The following is a 27,624-nucleotide window of genomic DNA, read 5'->3' on the forward strand; positions in this document are numbered from 1 at the left end:
CAATTTTCAATTTATCCATACACCTCAGTTACAAATATTTACATAGTATTTACTCATTGATAAATTAGGCACATACACACCATATGCAAATCAGTGTGGATGACTCATTTATATACACAGCGTATACTTAATTCATGATTCAGTTCTATTTTTACATTCATTTTTTTAAAGCTGTAGCACAATGTGTAGCTATATGCATACAGTCACCAATTAGTATGTACATAATCACATACTGTATCATTTATTTTCAATTTATAAAATCTTAGCTGATCTCTCTGACATCTCTTTGTGGATGTCTGTCAGCTCAAGCTCAACAGAGTTCTTAATCTTTCCACTCTAGCCTTCCCCAGCCACCTCCTTTCTCAATCACTGTGAATAACACCACCACCCTGTTTGTCACTCAAGCCAATAACTGGGCATCAACTTCAACACAGACCTCTCTCTATATCCTCACATCCAGGCTATATCTAAGTCTTGAAGATTGTTGCTGCATAACATCTCGAAGGGCTTGGCTACACTTGCAAGTTAGAGTGCATTAAAGGAGCCTTGGGCACATTAGCTCACTACTCATCCACACTGGCAAGGCATGTACAGGGCTCTGACTCCATGGTTAGAGTGCTCCTGGTAGTCCATCTCGGCGAGTGGAATAACGTTTTGTGCACCCCCACTGGAGCGCCGCAGCACCGTGTGGATGCCCTGGTCTGTTAGTGCACTCTGATCAGCCTCCAGAAGTGTCCCACAATGCCTGTGCTAGCTAGTCTGGTCATCATTTTGAACTCTACTGCCCTGCCCTCAGGTGACCAACCATCAGACCCGCCCTTTAAATTCTCTGAGAATTTTGAAAATCCCCTTCCTGTTTGCTCAGCCAGGCGTGGAGTGCTCTCAGTGAATCTTTCCAGGTGACCATGCCTCCATGCGGAAGGCGATCCCCAGTATGGAGCAATAGTGAGGTGCTGGACCTCATCAGTGTTTGGGGGGGAAGCTGTCCAGTCCCAGCTGCGCTCCATCTGTAGGAATTATAATACCTTTGGGCAGACATCAAGGGACATGATGGAAAGGGGCCATGACCAGGACGCACTGCAATGCAGGGTTAAAGTGAAGGAGCTGTGGAATGCCTACTGCAAAGCCCACGAGGCAAACAGCTGCTCTGGTGCTGCCCCTGCGACCTGCCGTTTCTACAAAGAGCTGGCCGCGATACTTGGGGGCGACCCCACCTCCACTCCGAGTACCACCATGGACACTTCAGAGCCCAGTTTAACAAGGTGGGAGGAGGAGGAGGAGGAGGAAAGTGGGAGCGAGGGTGCTGAGGCGGAGAAAGACACCCAGAATCCCTAGATGCGTGCAGCCAGGAGCTGTTCTCAAGCCAGGAGGAAGGTAGCCAGCCGCAGCGGCTGTGCTTGAGGAAGGACAAAACACCAGAGGAGGTTCCCAGTAAGCGGCTTTTATTTTGGGAAGGAAGTTATTCGGTGCGGGTCCTTGGGGTGAGGAGGGTTAGGTGCCTAGATGCAGAATAGGGTGTTGATGTGTTGATATCACATTGTGGTAATCGGCCTCAGTGATCTCTTCAAAGGTCTCATCCAGAACTTGGGCAATGTGCTTGCGCAGGTTTCTCGGGAGAGCCACTGTGGTCCTTGTCTCAGTAAGGCTAACTTGTTCACGCCACTGTGCCGCGCGGGGCGGGAGGACCATTGCTGCACACAGGCAAGCTGCATATGGGCCAAGGTAGAAATCGCATTGCAGTAGAAGACTCTCCCTTGCTTCCAAGGTCACCCTCAGCAGCGAGATATCTTCCAGGATGAACTCCTGTGGAAAATATGGGGACAGTGTTCACTAGGGGGTACCCCTGCAGCTGTTGGCTCTCCCCAAGGCACAGAAACCCAGAGGACAGTACAGCCGTGAAACAATCAGTCACGCTTGACCTTGTGCTTACTCACCATTTTGGGGCTCCTGTGGGTTATGTGCGCTTGCTTTGGGACAGGCAAATTATGCTATTGTGTAGACTGTGCTTGCCTTTAACTACAGGGAAATTATTGCTCTGTCTGGTGTAAACAATGCTGCCTCTGTTAAGGGTTGCATTTTGCCTTTACAGATGCAACCTTGAGATCTCAGCCATCCGTGTTATCACCAGCCGAAAGACTCCAAAAAATCAGAAAGAGGCCACTAGAAGCAAGGAAGACATGTTGCATGAAGTAATACAGCATTCAAGTAATGAAAATCAAAAAGTGCAGGAGTAGCGGGACAGTGAAAGGAGGATCCACCAACAGAATGAGAAGTGCCGGCACAAAAGTGCGATGCTGTGGAAGCAAAGCAGGGATCAGCTGATAAGCATAATGGAGCGCCAAGCGGACTCTATCCAGGCACTTGTAGCCATGCATGTGGAGCACTACCGTGCCCATGCCCACCCCCCGGCCCCGCAGCTCTTGTCCCAAAACTCTTTCCCTTGTGCCCCCATGTCACCTCCAACACACTTTCCCCAACATCTGGGTTCTTACTGCCACCAGCTGCCTCCAACACCTGTAGCTTCACCACCCTGCCCTGAAAACTACGACCCTTACCCACTGCACTCAACCCCCATCACCATGCGTATAGCCATCCTGAAGTACAGCACTCATTGCACAGCATTCCAGACAGGAAAGCTAAGTATGATAACAAGACAAACGCAAATCTGTGATTGTACCGTTCCCCACCCCACTCCCTTGCCCTTTCTGTTTCCCAAGCAGTTGTGTTTCTTTTCAATAAATGAATTTTCTTTTCAATAAATGGATTTTTTGGCTTTGAAAAAATTCTTTATTATTGCATAAAGTAAAAGATACCTTAGCCCAGGAAAGAAACAGGCACTGCAAGTCAGTGGAGCAAACACAGATTCCTACTAACATTGGAACCACTGCACTTTACTCCTGTGTAGGGCACCAGACATTACTGGTGGCTTTCAGTCTCAAATTGCTCACTCAAGGCATCTCTAATTCTTGCAGCCCCGCACTGGACCCCTCTAATAGCCTGATCTCTGACTGTTCAAATTCAGCCTGCAGGAGTTGAACCTCCGAGTTCCAAGCCTGAGTGAATTGTTCACCCTTCCCTTCACAAATGTTATGGAGGGTACAGCATGGGGATATAAAGGTGGGGATGCTGTCATCGGCCAGGTCCAGCTACCCATACAGAGAGCACCAGCGGCCCTTTAAACGGCAAAAAGAACACTCCACAGTCATTCTGCACCACTTCAGCCTGTTGTTGAACCGCTCCTTGCTGCTATCAAGGCTCCCTGTGTAGTTTCATGAGCCATGGCATTAAAGGGTAAGTGGAGTCTCCAAAGATCACAGTGAGCATTTCGACTTCCCCTACGGCGATCTTCTGGTCTGGGAAAAAAATCCTTGCTTGCAGCTTCCTGAACAGGCCAGTATTCCGAAAGGTGCGTGAGTCATTCATCTTTCCAGGCCAGCCTGCGTTAATGTCAATGAAATGCCCACGGTGATCTACAAGTGCATGGAGAACCATCGAGAAATACCCCTTCCGATTACCGTACTCGGAGGCTAGGTGGGCTGGTGCCAGAATTGGAATATGCATGCTATCTATCGCCCCTCCACAGTTAGGGAAACCCATTTGTGCAAAGCCATCCACAATGTCATGCACTTTACCCAGAGTCATGGTTCTTCTGAGCAGGATGTGATTAATGGCCCTGCACACTTGCAGCAACATGATTCCAATGGTCGACTTTCCCACTCCAAACTGATTAGTGACCAATCAGTAGCTGTCTGGAGTTGCCAGCTTCCAGATTGCAATAGCCACCCACTTCTCAACCGTCAGGGCAGCTCTCAATCTCGTGTCCTTGCACTGCAGGGTGGGGGCGAGCTTATCACAAATTCTCATGAAAGTGGCTTTTCTCATCCGAAAGTTCTGCAGCCACTGCTCGTCACCCCAGACTTGCATGATGATGTGATCCCACCACTCAGTGCTTGTTTCCCTAGCTCAAAAGCGGCATTCCACAGTGGTGAGCATGTCTGTGAATGCCACAAGCAAACTCGTGTCATATGCATTACTCGAGTCGATATCATCGTCGGAGCCCTCACTGTCATTTTGGATCATAAGGAATAACTCGACTGCCAAATGTGACATGATGGCGAGACTCATCAGCATACTCCTCAGCAGTTTGGGCTCCATTCCTGCAGACCGAAAGGGAAGACAGAGCACGCAGTGCAAAAAACGTTGAAAGATGACGCCAAATGTGGACGGAAGCACAGGGATTGCTGGGATGCGAACCGATGCATCACGGAGCATTGAGACAGGACCCAGAATGCCCCATACTCCCTGCCTCCTTCCCACAAGCCACAGAGCCAGAATGGGAAGAGGTGCTCTGTGGGACAGCTGCCCATGATGCACCGTTCCCAATCCACTGCAAGTGCTGCAAATGTGGCCACGCCAGTGTGCTTGCAGCTGTCAGTGTGGACAGACTGCAGCGCTTTCCCTACTGCACTCTCCAAAGGCAGGTTTAACTCAAAGCGTTCTACATCTGCAAGTGTAATCATGCCCTAAGATACAGCTTTATTCTATCCATCTACACACCTAAAGCTCTTATCCAGGTTCTCATCTCACATCTTGTTTACGGCAACATTCTTTTTTCTAGCCTTGCAAATGCAATCTTGCCCCATTCATATCCATTCTGATTGCAAAGATCATTTCCCTAGCCTGTTGTTTTGACCATATCACTGCTCTCTTTGCATTTTTCCATTAGTTCCCCCATCTCTATCACATTAAACATAACCTCATCTTACATTTTCAAGGTCTTTCACTGCCTAAACCCATCCCATGCGTTATCTCTCACTATTGAGAGGTCAGTGACTACCTCAACTGACCCATGATACCAGCCTCCATTGTTCACTTGTTTAAATTTCCATACAAGCACCTTCATGCTTTCTCCCATGGTGCTCTTCACAGCTAGGAGAAACTCCTCATAAGTCTCCTCAAAACAAATGCATTATTCTCCTTTCAAATCCCTCCATAAAACTCTTCTTTGCCAAGATGCTTACGAAAAAACTTTACAACGGTTAGGCTGCTGGTGTGCTGAGATTACTGCCTATCACGCTGACCAATAATGTCACCATTCTCTTGTACTCCTCTGTCTATCTGTATCCATCTGTTGTCTCTTGTCTTAAATTGTAAGGTCTTTGGGAAAAGAACTGTCTTTTTTCTGTGTTTGTACACTACCTAGCACAGCGATGCCCTGATCCATGACTAGGGATCCTAGTGCTATGATAATACAATGTTTTTTTGACAGTGCCCTAAGTGCAGCAGTGACAAACAACATACAATTCATTAACAGTATTAATATCCTCACTACATTCACTGTTCCCTCAGGCTAAGGACAGTTAGAGACGGGAAGATAGCTGGGAAGGCTGTTAAGTGTCAAGAGATGGTTTATTGAACAGGGGACTAATAATCTCTCACTTAATGGAAGGCTGGTGGCATCCTGTAGTTTTATAAGGAGGACACTGTTAATATCACTAACAAAGGACCTAGTACCTCACTGCAAGGCTTGACCAGTTAGGAGGGGCACAGGCCTGATTAGGTTGAAGCACCCTCTATCCCAAGCATAGTCTCAGTGAATGAAGCTGCATTCATAATGCACAAAACCCATAAAACTTAAGCTTCCAAAACAGACTTCTTGAGTTAAAAGATAATCTGCCTTAGCATGTCATATCTGCTCTTATATCCTTTTCAGTCCTCTAGCCACTAGAGCAGGAGACAAATTTATAAAGAAGAAAAACACTAAAGAGTTTCTGATGTTCCATCCAGCAGAGGGCACCAATGATGCACATAAACACTAACAGTATGTTACAGAGTGCTGATAAATTGTGTAGTCAATTGCTTGACCACACTTTGGTTCATTATGAAATATACTCAAGAGACCAAATAACCAATGTCTGTCAGGTGTATTGCTATGAGCCAATAATAATACAGTACAGGAAAAAAATTCTATGTAATACCAGGTTTCAGAGTAGCAGCCGTGTTAGTCTGTATCCGCAAAAAGAACAGGAGTACTTGTGGCACCTTAGAGACTAACAAATTTATTAGAGCATAAGCTTTCATAGGCTACAGCCCACTTCATCGGATGCATAGAATCGAACATATAGTAAGAAGATATATATATATATATACATACAGAGAAGGTGGAAGTTGCCATACAAACTGTAAGAAGCTAATTAATTAAGATGAGCTATTATCAGCAGGAGAAAAAAACTTTTGTAGTGATAATCAAGATGGCCCATTTAGACAGTTGACAAGAAGGTGTGAGGATACTTAACTTAAGGAAATAAATTCAATATGTGTAATGACCCAGCCACTCCCAGTCTCTATTCAAACCCAAGTTAATGGTATCTAGTTTGCATATTAATTCAAGCTCAGCAATTTCTCATTGGAGTCTGTTTTTGAAGCTTTTCTGTTGCAAAATTGCCACCCTTAAATCTTGTACTGAGTGGCCAGAGAGGTTGAAGTGTTCTTCTACTGGTTTTTGAATGTTATGATTCCTGATGTCAGATTTGTGTCCATTTATTCTTTTGCGTAGAGATTGGTCTGGTTTGGCCAATGTTCATGGCAGAGAGGCAATGCTGGCACATGATGGCATATATCACATTGGTAGATGTGCAGGTGAATGAGCCCCTGATGGCGTGGCTAATGTGATTAGGTCCTGTGATGATGTCACTTGAATAAATATGTGGACAGAGTTGGCATCGGGCTTTGTTGCAAATTTGGATTCAGATTACAATCGCTTCTCCCCCCTGAAGTGAGGGTGTTCCAAAGATGGGGATTCTGAACTCCTTGCTATCCTTGAAGTTTAGTAGTGATTGGATACGGGGTTTTGGTGCAGGTCCAATCTCACCACATATACATTTTATGTCATCATCATTGTTCAAAAATTATCTTATTCAAGGGGTACATATACATTCCTCTTAAACATTTTTATATTTCCAGCTATGTCTCTGGAATGGCATGTTGTATTTTTTTAGCTGGAATAAAGGGCCCAAAGAGTTAAAGATGTTAACATGACCCTGAAACTGTCCAACATTAAAGAGTTTTTAACAAGGTTTGGGGTTTGTTGTACAGAGACCTCAGTCTGCTTAGTACCATGGCAAGTACACCATTAAGCATCTCTTTAACTCTTTATTAAAGATACAAAAAAGAATGAAAAATAGTTAAAGCATTTGAAATGTAAGACATTAAGTAAGGCTTTCATTTTACATCACTTGTTCTTTTTTCCTTTAGCTGTAGAGAGTTTTTAAAAGGAAGGTCCCCCTTCATCAATCTGACTGTCTTTTAAATTGTATTATCTATGGTAATAGCTGTCCCTTTTTAAGAGGGGTGGTGAGAGAGAGGAAGTTAGTTGAAATGAGCTAGAACTGTTGTTGTTAAAGTCTGATCAACATATATAAGCGTAACATTACTGTGGGTCATTGCTGAAACTAGTTTTCAAAGTCTCACAGAGAGGCTAGTTTTCATTGCTGAAACTAGTTTTCAAAGACTCATGTGCTCTTCTGATTGCTCTGGTAGCTGGCTGATAAAAATTGGCTGCCAAGTGGTCTGCCTCAACTCTGCACCCTGCAGGAAACTTTTCTCCCTTTGTTTCACAGATATTATGGCGCACACAGCAGGTAGCAACAACAATGGGGAGTTTGCATTCACTGAGGTTGAAAATAGTAAGCAAACAATGCCAGCAGCCTTTTAAATGTCCAAAGGCACATTCCACCACCATTCCACCTGTACTTGCTCAGTCTATGGTTGAACTGCTCTTTACTGCTGTCTAGGCTGCCTGTGTATTGCTTCATGAGCCATAGGAGCAAGGTGTAGGCTGGGTCTCCCAGGATCATGATTGGCATTTCAACATCACCTATTTTTTTTTTTTCAGTCTGGAAAAAAAGTCCCTGCTTTCAGCTTTCTGAACAGACTGGAGTTCCTAAAGATACGTGTGTCATGCATCTTTCCCGACCATACCATGTTGATGTCGGTGAAATGGCCTCTGTGATTCATCAGCGCTTGCAACATGATTAAGAAGTACCCCTTTTGATTTATGTACTCTTTGGCAAGGTGGTCTGGTGCCAAGATATCCATCTATAGCCCCACCGCAGTTAGGGAACTCCATCGCAGCAAAACCATCCACTATGTCCTGCATGTTCCCCAGAGTCAATACCCTTCTTAGCAGAAGTCTATTGATTGCACTGGCAACTTGGATCACAACAGATCTCACGGTAAATTTACCCACTCTGAATTGATTCCCCACTGACCAGTAGCAGTCTGGCATTGCAAACTTCCACAGAGCTATCGCCACTGGCTTCTCAACTGTCAGAGGAGCTCTCATTTTACTATTGCTGCACTTCATGACTGGGGAAAACTCTTCACACAGTTCCATGAAAGTGGCCTTATGCATTCGAAAGTTCTGCAGCCACTGCTCATCATCCCATAGCTCCATAACTATGCAATCCCATCAGTCACTGCTTGTTTCCCAGGCCCAGAAGCGGCGCTCCACCGTGTCAAGGTGATGCATGTCTGTTGCCAGCATCTGCGAATTGCTCCAGTCCATGGCTTCCAGCAGGGCTGCTTGTGTGGCATCACATTGTTCTGCGTGGTGGCTCCTGCTTTGGCTGAGTAAATACTACAGAATAAGGTGTGAGGTGTTTGTAATGCTCACAACAACAGTGTACAGCTGAGCGGGATCCATGCTTGCCATGCTCTGGTGTCTGTGTGGGTAACCCAGGCTTAGGAAAAAAAGTGCAAAAAGGGCTTGGTTTCTTTGCTGTTGATTTCATGGAGGGAGGGAGGTAAATGCATCATGGGAGGCTAACGCCATGTTCCTATAACCACCTGTACAAATGTTTTGGTCCCTTGAGGCATTGCAAGCCCAACCCAAAATTCCACTTGGCTACAAGCACTGTGCAGTGCTCTGTGCATTGATGCAAGCCCTGCTAGTGAGGATGCACTCTGCCGATACAATATGCATAGTGAAGACACACAAGATTGACTAGCTTAAATTGGAGGCTCAATGTCAACTTACATAAAATCGACTTAACTTTGTAGTGTAGACATGCCCTAAATTACACTGCTCCAGCTACATGAATAACATAGCTGGAATTGACGTAGCTTAGGTTGACTTACCCCTTCACTGCACTGTGTCGATGGGAGACGCTCTCCAGTTGACTTACCTTACTCTTCTTGGGGAGCTGGAGTACCAGAGTCGACCGGAGAGCGCTCTGCCGTTGATTTAGCAGGTCTTCACTAGACCCGCTAAATCGATGCTCGCTGCATCGATTTCAGCAGTGTTGAACTCCCCAGTGGGGAAGAGAAACAAGCCCATGGTCTTATCAGCCACTCTGAGACCCGGCAACCTTGACATGAGTATTGGACTGCTTAGGGCACTGCTTTTAGCTTCCTCTTTCTGGTCATAGGCTTACAGCAGTGTTGCAAAATATGCAGTCTTGCCTGGCCAAGCCAGGCTTACTAAACAGATGGAAAAAAGAGAGAGGTAGGAAAGAAAAGAAATAAAGGTGGAGAAGGAAAGAACACATGGTGGAAAGGGAGATGAAGTGCAGGTGGTGTTTGGGATTTAGCCAGAGCTGGTGGTGCCTGGATCCCTCTTTCTCTGGCCCGGACATCTATCAGCATTAGGATGAAGAAGGCCCTAGGTCCCAGAAATGGTGAAGGTGGCAGCCATAATGATGAAACTTGCTCCTTCCCCTCCTCTCATCTTGCAGCCAGCGTCACAATAGCCAGCTTCCCCAAATGTCTTTCTGAGGACCCCAAAAGTGCAATGATGGGTAGACTAGTCTGTTCTTTCATTATCTTGTCCACTAATTAGGCCTAGTTTCCAACACACCAATTTTGGTTCTCTGATCTCTGGTTCCATACTCTTCTTGTTTACCAAGCGTGATCTTAACAGTTGAACTCACAATTAGGTTAAATCTGTAGGGCCAATTATTACAACAGAGTATATTAAAAATAATAAGCCAGCTAAATCTTAAGAGTGCTTACAGGACCCAACTGTACTAGCTGCTGTGCAGGCACATAAATCCCTGCCCAGGACAGCTTACAATCTAAATAGACAAGATGGGAAAAGGGTAGGAGAAAGGAAGTATAATTTTACTGATAGGCAACTAAGTCGCAGAGAGATTGAGACTTCCCAAAGTCACACCAGATACTGAATGCAGATCTTCTGATTCCCAATCCAGTACCACAAACCACAAGAACAGTGTTCTTCTGAGCTGCAGCTACAGAGAGGTATATTCTCCCTGTATTACATGTAATACTTTGACTGCCTGCAAACTAAAAGCTAAAGAATTTGGCTTTTACAGCAAGAAAGGTCAGGCGATTACATTTCATAATAAAAATTCTATCAACAAAACTTTGTTGAAAAGGGATTAGCAGCGATGATGTAAAACTGATCCCATCAGAGTTTTTCTCCAATTTTGACAGGACATTTTCTGCCATATGTGACTGGCTGTTTGTTTCCCTACCCTCGCCTCGTGCTACCGCTGTCCATCTCTTCACCACAGCTTCATATCATACTTGCCGTTCATACCCTCATCCACTTCCCTTAAATGTCCTCTCTCCATTTAGCTTAGTTACCCCCTAACTAAATTCCATCTTTAACATTGTTTTTTAAAGAAAACTCATGGAACAATTACAACATGCCATTTGCAGGCCATTATGCTGTTCACTCTGCTTGCATGCTATATCCTCTTTCCCTATTTTGTCTGTTTAGATATTAAGCTCTGTAGGGTAAAGACTGTCTACTACTTTAAAGACCTAAAAGTTGCAATTCTTCAACAAAAAAAACTTCAAAAACAGACTCCAAGGAGAGACTGCTGTATTGGAATTAATTTGCAAACTGGATACAACTAACTTAGGCTTGAATAGAGACTGGGAGTGGATGGGTCATCACACAAAGTAAAACTATTTCCTCTTGTTTATTCCCCCCACCCACTCCCCACTGTTCCTCAGATGTTCTTGTCAACTGCTGGAAATGGCCTACCTTGATTATCACTACAAAAGTTCCCCCCCCTGCCCCCGCTCTCCTGCTGGTAATAGCTCACCTTAAGTGATTGCTCTCATTACAGTGTGTATGGTAACACCCATTGTTTCATGTTCTCTATGTATATAAATCTCCCCATTGTATTTTCCACTGAATGCATCTGATGAAGTGAGCTGTAGCTCACGAAAGCTTATGCTCAGATAAATTTGTTAGTCTCTAAGGTGCCACAAGTACTCCTTTTCTTTTTGTGAATACAGATTAATACGGCTGCTACTTTAAAACCTGTCTACTACTTTGTTCCCCACTGTGCCAGGCACCTTGTTTTTTATTGTCGTCCCCTATGCATTATGGTAATAAACATAATTAAGAATGTGTGACATATCCCCAAACTCTAAAAAGCAAGGAAATTCCAAATTATGGGACATTTCAACCATATCATAATGCCACACAACGTTTCTACTGTCAGCAACAGATGCATTGTCAAAAGGAATTTTCTTCTGCTTCTAACAAGCGAGGAAATGACACACAACTAGTAATCTCCCTCTGTATAATGCAGAACTTTAATTATAACTTCAGCGACGTTAACAAATAATTTCAGGTTGACATATGCACCAAGATTCAGTGTGTGATATGTCTTGTATATATATAAGGGAAATATAAGGTTTTATGCAATACTATGAGTCAAAATAGCATGGTGAGTATTAGTGTGCTTCCTTATCAGTTGCAAACAAAAGTAAGTTCCTTGTGATAGAGAAAATCCACTCTGTAGGCATAAACATCGAGTTAACCACAGGCTAGCATGTCACTTCAAATGGGTATCACCAAAACATGAGTCTCAAAAAAGAATCTGAATGAGAGGATATTGGCCTTGTGACCAGAATTGAACAACTGTTCTCTACGTAAGGGGTAGTATGGGAAAAGCCATTCAGCTGGCTATAGGAGATTGACAGAGGGGAGAGGTATTCCAACTGTAGCCTGACCCCCAAACCCAGGGGTCCCTAGACTTACTGTTATGGGGCTGGGATGGGGCCGGCTCTGGCCCCTGGAAGGGGCGGGGCCTCGGGCAGAAGGGGTGGGGCTGGGGGAGGTCAGAGGCAGCCCCGGCCCACCCTGTACCGGCAAGTGCCTCCTTCCCCCTCCCCAGGGTAACAGCAGCAGCCGTGGGCTCTGGCAGCGGTTTAAAGGGCCCAGGGCAGTAGCAGCGGCCAGAGCCCTGGGCCCTTTAAATCGTCCCCGGAGCCCCACCGCTGCTTCCCCAGGGCTCCAGCAGCAGGGCTCCAGCCGCCACTACCGCCCTGGGCCCTTTAAATCGTCCCTGGAGCCTGCCGGAGTGCTAGGAAAGCAGCGGCGGGGCTCCGGGGACAATTTAAAGGGCCCAGCGCTCGGCTGCTGCTACCACCCCGAGCCCTTTAAATCGCCTTCCAGCCCCGCTGCCGCTACCCCAGGGCTCTGGCAGCAATTTAAAGGGCCGGGGGCTCCAACCGCGGCTGGGAGCCGCAGGCCCTTTAAATTGCACCTGGGGAAGCCAGTCCACCCCAGTACGGCGCACCGGCTCTTGCTGGTACGCTGTACCAGGGCGTACTGGCTTACTTTCACCTCCGCCCAAACCTAAAGACAATGTGCCCAGCATGGACCCCAGACCATCACCTGTCACATCACATCCTCCTCCCCCACACTGTACCAGTCTTGTCTATCTTAGGTATTTCTCTGGTCCCTATCACTGTAATGTCTGAGTGCTTTACAATGTTAATGTAACACTGTTAATCTCCCACTATTTTGTGAGGCAAGGCAGGTCTGCAATCCCCATTGTACAGATGGGAAACCGAGGCACAGAGGGGCTAAATGACTTGCCTAAGGTCACACAGGAAATCAATGGCAGAGTGGGGAACTGACCCTTGATTCTCCCAAGAACTAGGCTAGTGCCAAAAACCCCCATGAACTAATTTGCTTCTGTTGCACAATAGCGCTACACAGAGCCAGTGCCTTGCCCCGCAGTGATCCTCTATGAGGACCCACCTTGTCAACCCTCACGATTCCCCTACCCCTCGGTGGCCCCCTTGCGAGGACCCACCCTATGGCCCCCACATGATCCCCGCCTCTTTGTCAGGGCCCATCCCATAAGGATCCACTCTTTCGCTCCTTATGTGACCACAGCCCACCCCACCACCCGCCCTTCAGTAATAGACCCCGTGAAGTAGGGTTGCCAACCCTTCAGGTTTGTTCTGGAGTCTCCAGGAGTTAAAGACTAATTTTTAATTAATGATTATGTCATGTGATGAAACCTCCAGGAATACCTCCAGCGAAACGTGGCAACCCTACCTTGAAGGGGCCCGCGCTATCACCCCTCATGTGACCCCCCCCAGCCCCTCAGAGACACCCACCCTATGACCCCCTCATGTACACCCCACCGCTCAATGACCCCCCTCCTTCCCCCCAGGACCCATCCTGCCAGCCCTCATGTGACCCCCCACCGCTCCTCAACGACACCCCCGCGGAGACCCAGCCTATCACCCCCTGGCTCATCCCCCCCCCCCTTTCCCGCAGCCCACGTGCCGCTGAGACCCGCCCGGCCGCGCCGTCCCGAGCCCCGCCCAGTCTGCGGCGACTCAGCCAGCGGCAGCCGGGGGGGAGAAGGGCGGTGGCTGGGATCACGTGCGTCTGCCCGCTCAGCTGCTCCGGCTCCGGCGCTGTCTCCCGCGCCGCCGAGCCCGCAGGGCCGCCAGAGTTGGGAGGCGGGACGGGGGCGCTGGCCGGGATGCTGGCGCTGGTGGCCCGGCTGCTGGAGTGGCTGCGCTCGCTGTTCTGGAAGGAGGAGATGGAGCTCACCCTGGTGGGGCTGCAGTACTCGGGCAAGACCACCCTGCTCACCGTGCTGGCGGTACGGCGCCCGGCCACGGCCTCCCCGCGGCGTGGTTGTCGGGGGAAGGGGGCCATGGCGCTGGCCCTCCGGGGAGCGGGGGCTCTGTCTTGTGGCTGTGCCTTTAATGAGAGGGGAGGGTGTCTGGGGGGCAGGCGGGGGAGCTCTGTCTGGATGGGTGGGGGTGGTGTGTCTCTTTAAGGAGGCGGGGGGGGGTCTATGTCTGGTACCCTGTCACTGGGGTTGGGGGGGGGGGTGTGTCTCTTTAAGGGGGCAGGGGGACCCTATCTGCTGCGAGGGGGCCGTGTCTGGGATTGTCTCTCTTTAGGGGAAATGGAGGCGGTCTGTCCCTGGGTTTGGATGCAGCAGGCCCCCAGCCCTGCCTGCTGGATGAACCTTGCCTGTGGTTGGTTTCCCCCCTTGGGAGTCGCCCTTGGGACGGTGTGTAGTAGTACAGTGGTTTGGGGTCTGGGATCCCGGGGGGGGGGGGAGGCGAGCAGGTTTCAGGTCTGCCAAGCGTGGCTGGCATTAGACTTGCTAGGGCCCAGGATAGAAAGCCGAAGCCCTGCCCCCCGGTATTGCAACTCGGGGCCCCAAGTCCCACGGCCCCAGGCTGAAGCTGAAGTCTGAGCAACTCAGCTTTGCGGTTTCCCCTGTAGTGTGGGGCCCCAGGCAGTTGCCCTCCTTGCTACCCCCTAAGGCCGGCCCTGGCGTTTATATGCAGAAAAACAGTTGTGGCATAGCTTGGCCTTGAAGTTTTTATAGCATGTTGGGGGAGGGGGCTCCAGAAGGAAAAATCTTGAGAATCCCTGTAGTCGTATATGGGGGGGAACATGGTTTGTATTTGAGGCTGGAAAGCAGATGGTAACTAGCAAATTTGTTAGGATTTCTAGTGCCTTGTAGCTGAATGTCTGGCACTTCTCTTTCCTCCTGCTCACCTCCCCATGCCCTCACGAGAGAGGGTTATTGCCTGTGGTGAAGTCCTCATCCTGTCATAAGATCTCCGTAGCGAGTGGGGGATGGGAAGAACCATGGGACAGTGACCATTTTGCAACCACTTTAATTTCACACCAACAACCGATGTGAGTTTAAAGTAGATTAGAAATGAGAAAATAGCTTTTTGATTATCAGGTTCATCTATCTCGCTCTGAATCCCCCAGGCAAAGGATATTTGTACATTATACAAAGTCACTTTTTCTACAATAAAAGTGTTTTGTTTATATAAATCCTCACATCAACACCGCCTATCTAGCCAAAATGCATCTGATAAAATAATGTTCTAGTCTGTCATTGAGACTTTATCACCACCTTCACTGAATCCCTTCAGTGACTCCCACTGATCATCCATCACATCAAGTTTTAAACTTTTTTCACCTTACTTTCAATAGGTTTTCATCAGCTTGTGTGTCTGATCTGAAGTATTATTGTGTCGTCCTCACATGATGCTACCCTTAATGCCCTGTTCATCTCCTCTTCTCGTTTCCATTTACTTGCCCTTTTCCATTCTGTCCCTGTGCTTAGAATGCCCACTTCATATCAGTTTGTCAAGCCACCACTTTTCACATCCAAGTCCTTGCTAAAGATTTGCTTCCCTGGCGCCAAAAAGATGCACATTGAATGTTAGAGCTGTTTGGAACATGGAATACCTATTTTGTAGGAAATTCCAAAATGTATGTAGAATAGGAATGTAACAATATTTTTTTCAAAATGTTCATTGGAGCAAAATTCTGTAAGTTCATTTTGGAAGAATCCAAATGACATTTTATTTTGACTGTGTCCAAACATTTAGTTTTGACTTTATAACATTACATAAAAGTCTTGTTGATTGTAATGGAATATAAAGATTGAAAGATTTTTACTACTATGTCATGGCAGCCAAGGAGCTAGGTAATAGGCAAGCTGGCCAGCAGGTAGTGATCTGAGGAGCTGACCAGTGTTCCCTCTTAATTTTTCCCCACACGTGTGCGGAATGAATTTTGTTATGTGCACTAATATAAAAGTGATGTGTGACACATCACCTCCATATTGGTGCACATAACAAAATTCATATGGCAGGGGTGGGGCCAAGGGCTTTGGAGTGTGGTAGGGGGCTCAGGGCTGGGGCAGAGGGTTGGGATGTGTGTGGGGGGTGAGGACTCTGGGGTGGAGCCAAGGATGACTGTTTCAGGGCTGGGGCAGAGGGTTGGGGTTGGGGGGGAATGAGGGCTCCAGCTGGGGGTGTGAGCTCTGGTATGGGCCCAGGACTGAGGAGTTTGGGGTGCAGGCTGCCTCAGGGCTACAGTGGGGAGAGAAAAGAAAAGGAGGACTTGTGGCACCTTAGAGACTAACAAATTTATTTGAGCATAAGCTTTCGTGAGCTACAGCTCACTTCATCGGATGAAGTGAAGTGAGCTGTAGCTCACGAAAGCTTATGCTCAAATAAATTCGTTAGTCTCTAAGGTGCCACAAGTCCTCCTTTTCTTTTTGCGAATACAGACTAACATGGCTGCTACTCTGAAACCAGTGGGGAGAGAGGACTCCTCCCAGTTCTCTCTCCCTGCAGCATCACCTGTGCTGGGGCTGTGGGATAGGCTCCTTTCCCCTGGCTGTGGCAGGTCCAGGCCAGGGCTAGGGGAGGGATGCCTCTTCCCCTGGCCATGGCAGGTCCGGGGCTGGGCTGGGCTGGGCTGGGTTGGGGCTGGCAGGGAAAGGCATCTCTCCCCACTGCAGCCCTGAGCACCTGCGCGGCGCTTAATAAGCTGCTGTGCAGCTTTGAGGGCACTTAAGAGTTGACCAGCTGGGTTGCCATTCTGCCTGATTTCTTTTGAAAGTTTCAATGGACTTGACACATTCGCATGGAACATTTTGATTCCATCAAATCAGCATTTTCTGATGGAAAATGTCGACCAGCCCTACCTGTCAGTGTATACTGATCAGCTAAACTATCTATCTTATCTATTTATCCATTGTTACTCAAAGTTAATCTTTCCTTTGGGCTTCCCAATGGATCCCATTGTCTCCATTTTGCCTGTCATTGTTACTGTGATAAATGAGAGGGGGGTAGCTCCCTTTTGTTGACACGCAGCCTGCCAGTTAACTATAGAATCCCTCTTGGTAGCTGTTCTCTACTTGCTTTATCTGTAAATGGTTAAAAAGTCTGACTGCATGCATAGGTAAAGGAAAATGAGTGGGCACTTGACCAAAAGAGCCAATGGGAGGGTTAGAACTTTTTAAAATTGGGGGGGGGGAAAAAAACTTTCCCTTTGTCTATCTGTTCTCCGGAGAGAGGAGACGCATAGCAGCAATGCTATAAGAAGCTTTAAGCCAGATATGGAAAATCATCAGATCATATCTAGAACTACTTATCTGAACCCCAGATATGTAAGTAAATCAGGGAATGTCTAGGAAGATGCGATTAGAGTTATTTCTTTTATTTCTTATTAACTCGTGGACTTCTCTGTGCTAACCCCCAAATGCTTTTGTTTTGCTTCTAATCTTTAAGATGGACCTTAAGAAAACCATTCTTGATGCTTAATTATTATATTTGCTCTTTTTAATTCTAGCAGTAGTCTAAGTTCCAGATATATTTTCTTTCTTTTTGTTTTTAATAAAATTTACCATTTTTAAGAACAGGATTGGCTTTTTTTTGTGTGTCTTAAGAGGTTTGTGCATATGTTGTTGAATTAGCTGTTGGCAACAGCTGATTTCCTTTGTTTTCTTTCTCATCTCTTCCCCCAGAGGATGGGTGAAAGGGCTTGAGGGTACCCTCACAGGAAAGAATTCCCAAGTGCGCCTTCCTGGGCTCTCAAAGGGGTTCTGCACTTGGGTGGTGGCAACATCTACCAATCCAAGGTCAGAGAAAAGCTGGAACCTTGGGAGTTTAATACCAGCGTGGAGTGGCCAGTATTAATATTTAGAATCCTTGTGGGCCCCCACCTTCTGCACTCAAAGTGCCAGAGTGGGGAATCAGCCTTGACAGTTACTACTAATGTTGCAGTATCACCCATATAGACACTTGACGAGTCAGTCCCTACCCTGAAAAGATGGCAGTTTAAGAAGACAGAAAACAGAGGAAGCATGTGAGGAAGGGATACAACATATAAGGAAGTGATTGGGGTGGTGGTAGGCACACAACTTCAGTCCACATTTGTTTCTTGTTTTACTTTATAATATGGGGACCAAGGTGCGATGAAGGGAAATGACAGCGGGGGTGAGATCGGAGGAGGAAGGAAGCAGGATAGAAGGGGAAAAAGATGGAGAAGCAGGCAGGTATTGGAGAGTGAGGCTAGCAGTGGGGCCACTGGGAGGGTATGTTGTGGGGAAGACCATCAGTCAGCAAATAGAAACGGAGGTCTGCAGTTCAGATTGTAAAAGGCAGTTTGCTAACATATCTGGCATTCAGGTGATCTGATGTTATGGGCCTCAGCAGTGCTGCTGTTAATCTAGTCTCATTCTGCTCGCAAGGGCTTGCTGTGCCTTTGGGAGTTCTTGCTTAGCAAACAATAAATCATCTTGCCGCTTGCAACCATGGCAAAAATGGAAATTGTCTTATAATAAGACAACAGCACCAGTGTAATAAGTGCGGGTGCTAGCGCTTAATGATTTACAAGGAGTTCACTTCCCACTAGCAGTGTGTTTATGGTGCTCTGTGCAGTTACACTGGGACTAGCACAAACTCTTAACCTGCTGTAGGTTAGAGGAGAACAAGTTTTGGTCTTGGGCTGCATTTACATTAGCAAACTGTGGCTATAAGTCATTACGTCACAGCTCAACCAGTGGTAGCGATGTTGGAAATGGAGCACAGACAGGACCCTCAACTTCTTGTTGTCATGTTATATAATTCTACTCAAAATGGGCTAGACAATATGGTGGTACAAAATGGTCCAGACAATATGGTGGTACTGTGTATGCTACAGTTTCTGCCATTACTATAATCAGTGGAGATGCACTAGTGAAAAATTACATGTCTAATTTCTGCCAGCACAGATGCAGTCTAAGAAGAATGTTATGAGATGAATCACTTTTAACCATGTTTTCTGATTTGGGGAAGGGCACAGATTGCAGCTATGGAAAAGCACATGTATTGTGTCCTTCAAGTTGGAGATAAGGTATCATGATAGAGAAAGGTTGTTTGGGAACCAGTTCTGAAGTAAACAGACCATGATAAGTGGTTCACAGTGGATTATTCTTGAATACAATAGACCTGAGGGGATTGAAAGTGTGTGGGCGGGGGGAGGGGACAGGTTGAGTGGGAAAAGAGAAACTATCATGAAAAAGGACTTTGTGTATTAAACTCAAACTGTGGTGGACCATAAAACACAGGGGTAGGATGTTGTTTGTATTGCAGTAGCTTCAGAGATCCTTGTCAGGGTCCCACTGTGCTAAGCCATGTACAAACACACTGTGAGACAGTCCTTGCCCTGAAGAGCTTGGACAAGATTTTGCCCTGGTCTACCAGTGTAAATCCAGACAAATTCCATTGTATGTAAAGGAGTTATTTTGGATTTGAGCCTGTATAACAGAGCAGAATCTAGGCCATTGTTAATGGTAAGAGTGACTGTTAATGAAAATAGTCCATATAGTTAACTCAGGTTTCAGAGTAGCAGCTGTGTTAGTCTGTATTCTCAAAAAGAAAAGGAGTACTTGTGGCACCTTGGAGACTAACACATTTATTTGAGCATAAGCTTTCGTGAGCTACAGCTCACTTCACTGGATGAATGCATCCGATGAAGTGAGCTGTAGCTCACAAAAGCTTATGCTCAAATAAATTTGTTAGTCTCTAAGGTGCCACAAGTACTCCTTTTCTTTTTATAGTTAACTCAATATTTGGAGGTATTTAATTCAGTATGCCAAAGCATTTATAAATCCATATTTGTAAGCATGTATAACACAGGCACTTAGTTTAGATGATCACAATAGTCGGTTCTGGCTTTGGAAGCTATGAAAAATTCATTTCAAAACCCTCAAACATCAAGTTTTTTGTCTCCTTCAGATTGTAGTTTGTTTTATTGAAATATAGAATAAGGATGTGTGACTGCACACCCCTGAATATTTACCAGACTTATTTTATTTATATTTATTTATCAGACTTATTCTTTTCACTTCAAGGCAGCTTACAGTGCTTGAAACAAATTATCTTATCACAACAGATTCCTTGATAAGAAACTAACTGTAGCTCATGAAAGCTTATGCTCAAATAAATTTTAGTCTCCAAGGTGCCACAAGTACTCCTTTTCTTTATATGTTAATTGGGCAACAATTAGTAATTTTCCTCTTGCTCCCCCCCCCCCCCCCCAGTCTTTCAGCTGTAAAGTCCAAGATTGTATATGGAGAAGAGAACTATAAAAATAATGTCCAGCTTGTAACTGTTTCCTTTCTACCATAATAAAAGTATCTCAAAGATATAACCAGATATCTAAATAGGAGACAGAGGACCCCAATATATACATTGTGTCTCCAAACCAGGGCAGTTTTGGCTTTTATTTTATTATGTACATCTTCCTATTTAATATGTCTAATGTATACTTTGCTAATAAAAATGGAAGACTTACTTTCTTAGGATTAACCAAATCATGGCTTTTAATGGATTCCTGGCATAACTTTCTAGTTTTTTCCCCAAGATTCCACTATTTGAAGAATAATCACATTTCTTCTGGTTTCTCGCTTTGAAAGTCAGTTCAGCATAAAATAATTATTCAGCATATAATATTGAACAAATTAGACCAATGTCTTTACCAGAAGATTGAAACTAACTAGGCTTTGTCTGATTTTATCGGCATTCCAAATTTCTGCTCCTGTTGCTGCTAGGCATGTGGTTTTATATAGGAGCACAGGTACAATTGTGTTTTAGTGATGATTTTTGCATGTGGAAGCATTTATAGAAAGTGAATGAAGCAAAGAATGAGAGAGAGGACATACAGAAACAAAGGATGGGGGCAAAGCACAGGAGAAAATTTATCCATAAGACTTTCTATAGAGAAGTTTGGTGTCCTGGGAACAATATACCCTGAACAAACCAAGGAACTAACTAATAGAAGTTGTTTTAATCTGAAAGATAGAGAACATTAAAAAAAAAAAATCAAGTGACAGTAACAGATCTTTATTGAAAATTTTGTGACTTTTCAAGCCCTAGATTAACACTGGTTTACCATAGTTGGTAGATAAAGGATAGAGCGATGGAATCTTATTCTCTTAACCCCAGTTAATGAAGGGGAAAGATGCAGCAAGCCTGGTGTGACCAGTGATAACATTAGGAATCAGTCAGTTGTCAAATGGCATAGAAAATAGCTCCAGTGTAATGTTGTTAGTGGGAGAAAATGCCTACTATATTTATTAAAGGTACATTTTTGGAGGTGATGGGTGGAGAGGGCATAAGGAGTCCTCTACTTAGGTTCTCATTTTTCACCGCCTGCGCTCTCATGGTCTATTTTAGTGCTTTGGTACTATGGTAAAGTGCGATTTAAAAAAAAACAACTAAGTTCCTTTATTGTAGCAATGGTCATTTCAATTGTGAGGCACTGGACAGGACTTCCCTTAACCTTGTGTATGAGAGAGTATTTTCCTAAAATTTCCCAAATTATCACTCACTCAGCTCCACTTATTGCAGTAATAAGAACCTAAGGGGAGATGGTGCTTCCAACACCAAGCTACTCAAAATACCAGTTATTCCCTGCAGCACAACCCACTTTCACCATTGTTACCTTTGGTGGAGCTGAACCTATGGTAGCAGTGGTGAGGAACTTTAGGAGAAACATCCTAGTGTTGTCAAGGCCTCATAGTAATCCAACAATGCTGCCCCCAGTTTAGCTAAAGGAACCAGATGAAGTGTGTTGAGAATTTCTTTGACTACTCAGGATAATCGATCTAGGAACAAGAGGCCAGACATGAGTCAGTTTTCTCACAATGGCAGGATAGTGTGTTAATCGAAGCATTGGTTCATATTATTTTAAATAATTTATATAATTCTCAATTTATCTTGTGAAAATTAAAGATTATTTAGATTACAATTGATGAATGTATTAGTTCTTAATTAGTTATATTAATTATAACTTTTTTTTTTGGTTAGTCAGGGCAGTTCACAGAAGATATGATTCCTACAGTAGGCTTCAATATGAGAAAAATAACAAAAGGAAATGTCACCATAAAGGTAAGTGTTCTTGTTTGAATTATACAAAAGAGGAAATAACTATTAAAACCAAATATTTTAGCACGGGGAGAGCGTGTGTGTGTGTGTGTGTGTGTGTGTAATATTTAGTAAGCATGGTGAAAATGGCTGCACTTAGAATAATTGATGACAGCTCTCAATTTTGTCGTGTGAAATAATAGGATGGACTATTGTTTTTAATAATCTTTATTATTATTATTATTATATTTATATAATATATAATATATTTATTATTATTATTATTTTTAATCTTTTGAATATGCACTGTGGTCAGTTATTTCAAGAAACCAACAGAAATATGTTCACTTTTATGAAAACAGTCCTACATAGTGAAGAACACATTATTAAAGTAATCAAACAAACTTAAAACTTTCTATTTAAAAAAAGAAAGCTAAAACTATTTTCTACATCTGCCACTGCATCTCTTTCAATTCTTGTGACTTTTCAATGACTCTTATGTTTGAACTAATCATCTTCTTTGTGCTCTCTTCCTGTGTGAAAAACAGGAAAAATTTACTTGACAATACAAGGAAGTAGTTAATCTGACTATATGAAGAGCTGTCCAATGCACAAATTAAACTGAAAATGATTATTTTTTTCTCCAATCTTTTTCAAATATAGTAATCTTACAGTTAAAATATCAGTACAGGTGAAAAGCAGACAAGTGTCTAAGATGACTGTCAAGGTTCCTTCCCCGCTCTGAACTCTAGGGCACAGATGTGGGGACTTGCATGAAAACCTCCTAAGCTTACTTTTACCAGCTTAGGTTAAAACTTCCCCAAGGTACAAACTATTTTACCTTTTGTCCTTGGACTTTATCGTTGCCACCACCAAACGTCTAACCGGGTTTATTTTTGAGAAAGCGTTGTTTGGAAACGTCTTTCCCCCCAAAAATCCTCACTCAAAACCTTGCACCCCCCTTCCTGGGGAAGGTTTGATAAAAAATCCTCACCACTTTGCATAGGTGACCAATGACCCAAACCCTTGGATCTTAAGAACAATGAAAAAAGCATTCAATTTCTTACCAGAAGAATTTTAATAGAAGAAACAGTAAAAAGGGTCACCTCTGTAAAATCAGGATTGTAAATACCTTACAGGGTAATCAGATTCAAAACATAGAGAATCCCTCTAGGCAAAACCTTAAGTTACAAAAAGACACGCAGACAGGAATATCCATTCTGTTCAGCACAGCTTATTTTTTCAACCATTTAAAGAAATCATAATCTAACGCGTATCTAGCTAGATTACTTACTAAGTTCTAAGACTCCATTCCTGTTCTGTCCCCGGCAAAAGCATCACACACAGACAGACTCAGACCCTTTGTTTCTCCCCCCACTCCAGCTTTGAAAGTATCTTGTCTCCTCATTGGTCATTGTGCTCAGGTGCCAGCGAGGTTATCCTACCTTCTTAACCCTTTACAGGTGCAAGGGTTTTTCCTCTGGCCAGGAGGGATTTTAAAGGTGTTTACCCTTCTTTTTATATTTGACAATGACAGTGTTCTTTTTTTATATGTTTCAGGTCAAAACATGTCATCTTTTTTCCAATAAATACATTCTTATTTTATTTGTCACTGGGAAGTCTCCGCCATGCCAATGCCTTCCCTCCATACCTCTTCAAATGGAAGAAGTTCAAAAATTATAGAATGGACTGAATGAATTTCTTTTGGCTCCAATTGATCTAGATTAGAGCAGTATTGAATATATTGAAATTACTGTGCTGTCTCATATGTAAACAGTTATCTGCTACTTCTCCTTTTTTTCTGGGCCTGTCTTCTCTGTTCTTCTTCATCCTTTCTCCTCCATTTCTTGGAAATTGTCTCTCTTCCCTCTGGATTTGTGGGATTCCTGCACCTGGTTGAAAGCCTTGCCTACTTGGGAAAGTTTGAGAGGGTTTTTGTTTTGTTTTTTTTTAATAGTCTAAGATATTAATTTAAACAGTTGTTAAATTGCCAAAACCTGTCTGTACACTCTTATTCTGGTATGAGTACCTTTTTTTTGGTTAAGTTTGGTGGGTTTAATCTAAACCAAAAAAGCCACTCTTCCACTAGAATAAGAGTATCCACATGAGTGGGCTATACTGGTATAGCTGTATCAGTATAACTGTCAAAACTTTCCCATGTAGACAAGTTCTGTGCTTGTACAGCACCTAGTACAATGGGTTCCTGGCCAATGACTAGGACTCCTAAGTATTAAAGGTTTCAGAGTAGCAGCCGTGCTAGTCTGTATTTGCAAAAAGAAAAGGAGTACTTGTGGCACCTTAGAGACTAACAAATTTATTAGAGCATAAGCTTTCGTGAGCTGAATGCATCCGATGAAGTGAGCTGTAGCTCACGAAAGCTTATGCTCTAATAAATTTGTTAGTCTCTAAGGTGCCACAAGTACTCCTTTTCTTTCTAAGTATTAAAGTTATACAAATAGGAAATAAGACCTTAAACATTGCATTTCAATGTTTTAATATTTTGCGTTCAGTTTTTAAAATTATTAGCTTGTAGAATAATCATAGGGCAAGCTGTTAGGTCCCAGTATATTTATTTTACCTAAACAATTGCATTATAAAAGATTCTTGCCAACTTTTTTTGAGAAGATCTAACATCTGTTGTTTGCAGAAGGCCTTTGAAATTAGGCAGAATGAAAGCTCTCAAGCTATAGAAATGTCCCTTTTTTTTTAATGGTCCTTGAAATTCTGTTCAATTTTGGCTGAGATATAAACTTAGATATCGCAATCTTTCTGCTGTGGTTTGCACTTGTGGGGAAAATTTTGACAGCATGCCAAATAAATAAACATGAACATTCTAAGGCTGGGCCCACACCAAAACACAGCAGCACTCAAAGTTGGGAAATGTGAGCTTTGCAGTTGCCTGTGAAACCTTAAATCTGCCATCTTGTGCATAAACTTTATAATACAGCCTTTAAATTGCATGACCACAAACTATTTTTCTGTAGGATCCCTGTCTTTGTTAGTGCAGCATATGGATGGGCAATGGGAATCTGGTATTTCCTAAATATCAAGTGTTTCAGTTTGCAACCTAAATAACATTCTTTCAACATAGGGGTGGCTTTTTGGGGGATATATACCACCATGTATATTACCTGAACACAATTGCAGAATATAATCCAAACTAGCCAAATCTCTTTGAAACAAAAAATTTCTCTCTGAAGATATGACAAATCTTAATCGATTTAGTCCTCAAAATGGGGAACAGTCTTCCTTATTTAAAGTCTTGAGCAACAACCACATTCTGCCATAATCACAAGGGAACGTGTGCTATTTCAAAATATTTCAGAAATACAAAATACTATATTTTTGGAATAAAATGCCTGTTTTTTTCCTTCATATTTTAGAAAGAAGGGTAAATGTTGGGCAAGTTATAGAACAAACTTCCCCAAGTTATAAAGAAGGGAATGATCCGACTCTATACTGGGAAATGCTGTGGGAATGCTCACATAGATATTGGGAGTAGCCCAAGAAGAATATTTCTGCTGTCCAGTTCTCCTAAATTTCATAGCTTTCCCAGAGTTGGGATAGAGACTGAATGAGCCATTTACCTTTACAAACAAGTACTTGTCATGCTGTTCTGTTGTATGCTATTTTCTCAGATACCAACCTTTTCAGCAACGTTGTACTAGACTTCATTCTGCTTTTATCAATAGCATGACTCAGAGCAGCCCTTCCTATTAGTGGTCTGAGGCAAACATGTAAGAACTGGTGGCAATTTGTGCAGATGAGATTGATGGCCAGATAAACTTAGTAACTTTCATGTGGGGCTGTCTGAGCAGCTAGCCAAGACTAGCATTACCTAGATCAGCAAGCAGTACTCAGAAAAGATAGAGGAGCTTAAGATCCTATATGACAAGACCTGTGACAATAGTAATAAGCCTGGAAAATATGTCTGGTCTATGGAGAATTGGACCAAATCCTCAGAACTCATCCCTCCAACCAGCCCAAAGTGCTATAAGGTTAGTTTCATTGCAATGGTAAGGGACAAAGAGGATCAGAAAGAAAACACTAGCTCCATGAATCAGAGGAGAGAGAGAGAGAGAGCCAACGGGGGGGGGGGTGCCTAAAAACACTACCAGAAACTATTCTGGGGGGACCTAGGATCCAGACATAGCAGAGGAAATAGCAACTGAACTGGGAAGAGGAAATAGTGGCTGAGGGGCCCTCAGCTGTGTACAACAGGTATACTGCTTTTTATTCTAAATGTGTACCATGGAGACTGACTTTGTGTCATCCCCCCATCCCTGACTTGTGTATTTGTTGTTTTCAGGGGTTTTATGGATGCTACCATTAGGATAAATTAAAGGCTAGCCATAACTTCACATCAATGTGACTACCTGTCATGCAGCACTTCCAGCTATTACTTCCCTCAGCTTAAACGGTTCCGCCTTACCTTCCCCTCCCCCCTCCACCCCTTCTTCATGTCTACAGCCAAGTAGCAACTGCCAAGCCGTTTTGTCCCACCTGGTTCTACTGCCCCACAGTCAGCATCACCCTTGGTAACACTCAGCCTTTGGCTACATGATCTTGCCATCCCCAGTTAGCGTGGAAGTGCCCAGATGAACATGCCCAGCGGTTGCTGTGCCAAGTCATGTGTCTGGACTGAAAATGGAGGACAAGAACAGGGAAAAAACATTTTACTTTTGCATAGAAACTGCATTATAAAAAATATACAGATAGGAAATTTTTTGCAAGATTCTTCATATCAGTCACTGTAGCTAAAATACTTGCATTGCATTGCATGTGCCAGGCAAGCACCTTATTAGCAATCACAGTTCATTTTTTGTATTTGATACATGAAGTATTCCCAGGCATTGTGAGAAACAAAGGCTAATTAGGGGGAGCTGCTCAGGCTTTTAGGTTGACCAGCTGATGTCCACCAAGGTCCTCAAAGGTTCTAGACCCTTGTTTGCTCATTGAAAGTAATATGGCTGAGTGTTCTATTTATACATTTTATTTTTGATTAATTGTTTTAATAAAATCGCAAAAACATCCCCAAAGCTAAGATACTGTTAATAATATTCAGTAATACTAAGACTAAAGCAATACAACTTTCAAATAAAAACCAAATCACGGTTTAATCAACAAGTTAGCTTCAATACTGGATTGGAATTAAATAATCAAATTAGTTAATTGTAAGATTAATACAACAAATCTAAATTCTGAGAAGGAATTCAAGGAGGTGGCAGTCCATTTGGCTATATACCAGTTATAAGAAGTTTACCAAAATTGATTGTATCTATAACTTGAAGATGGCTAAATATTTTGATAGTGAAATGAAATTATTACTTTAAGTCTAAACCACTATCTTAGAGCTTCTTCCTTAGATTTCAGTTGCTGTATATTGGCTAACCCTTTCCTACCCTATCCCTAAACAGAGATAATACAACACAGACCTAAAAGAACACTGACAAAACTCTCTTGTTTAGCAGTTTACGGCTGAAAGCTTCAAGTTTCTTAGGACACTCAGAAGCAGAATGCCGAACGCGCTTTAGTGAATATCTTTTGAGATTGTTTTAGGGCCGTTTAAATCTAGTGAACTTCCTTAATGGTGCCTTCCCTAGGTGGATTTTTACAGGTGTTCATACACACATGCATAAACCACCATACTTTCAA

At 43.8% G+C, this 27,624-nt stretch overlaps 1 protein-coding gene across 2 annotated transcripts in view; it reads left to right on the top strand.

Annotated features, from left to right (window-relative positions):
• Window positions 1-13,557: 13,557 nt before the first annotated feature.
• LOC119845952 (ADP-ribosylation factor-like protein 8B) overlaps window positions 13,558-27,624 on the top strand; it is a 50,807-nt gene continuing 36,740 nt past the window's right edge. Inside the window, exons 1-2 of one of the 2 annotated variants that reach the window (XM_038378967.2) lie at window positions 13,558-13,889; window positions 21,913-21,993. In XM_038378967.2, the coding sequence (XP_038234895.1) occupies window positions 13,767-13,889; window positions 21,913-21,993 (204 nt within the window). In that variant the 5' untranslated portion in view covers window positions 13,558-13,766. The remainder of the gene's footprint in view (window positions 13,890-21,912; window positions 21,994-27,624) is intronic. The other variant, XM_038378976.2, reaches the window with a different exon arrangement.

The sequence above is a fragment of the Dermochelys coriacea genome, chromosome 1, assembly GCF_009764565.3.
Source record: "Dermochelys coriacea isolate rDerCor1 chromosome 1, rDerCor1.pri.v4, whole genome shotgun sequence".
In the NCBI taxonomy this organism is placed as follows: domain Eukaryota; kingdom Metazoa; phylum Chordata; order Testudines; family Dermochelyidae; genus Dermochelys; species Dermochelys coriacea.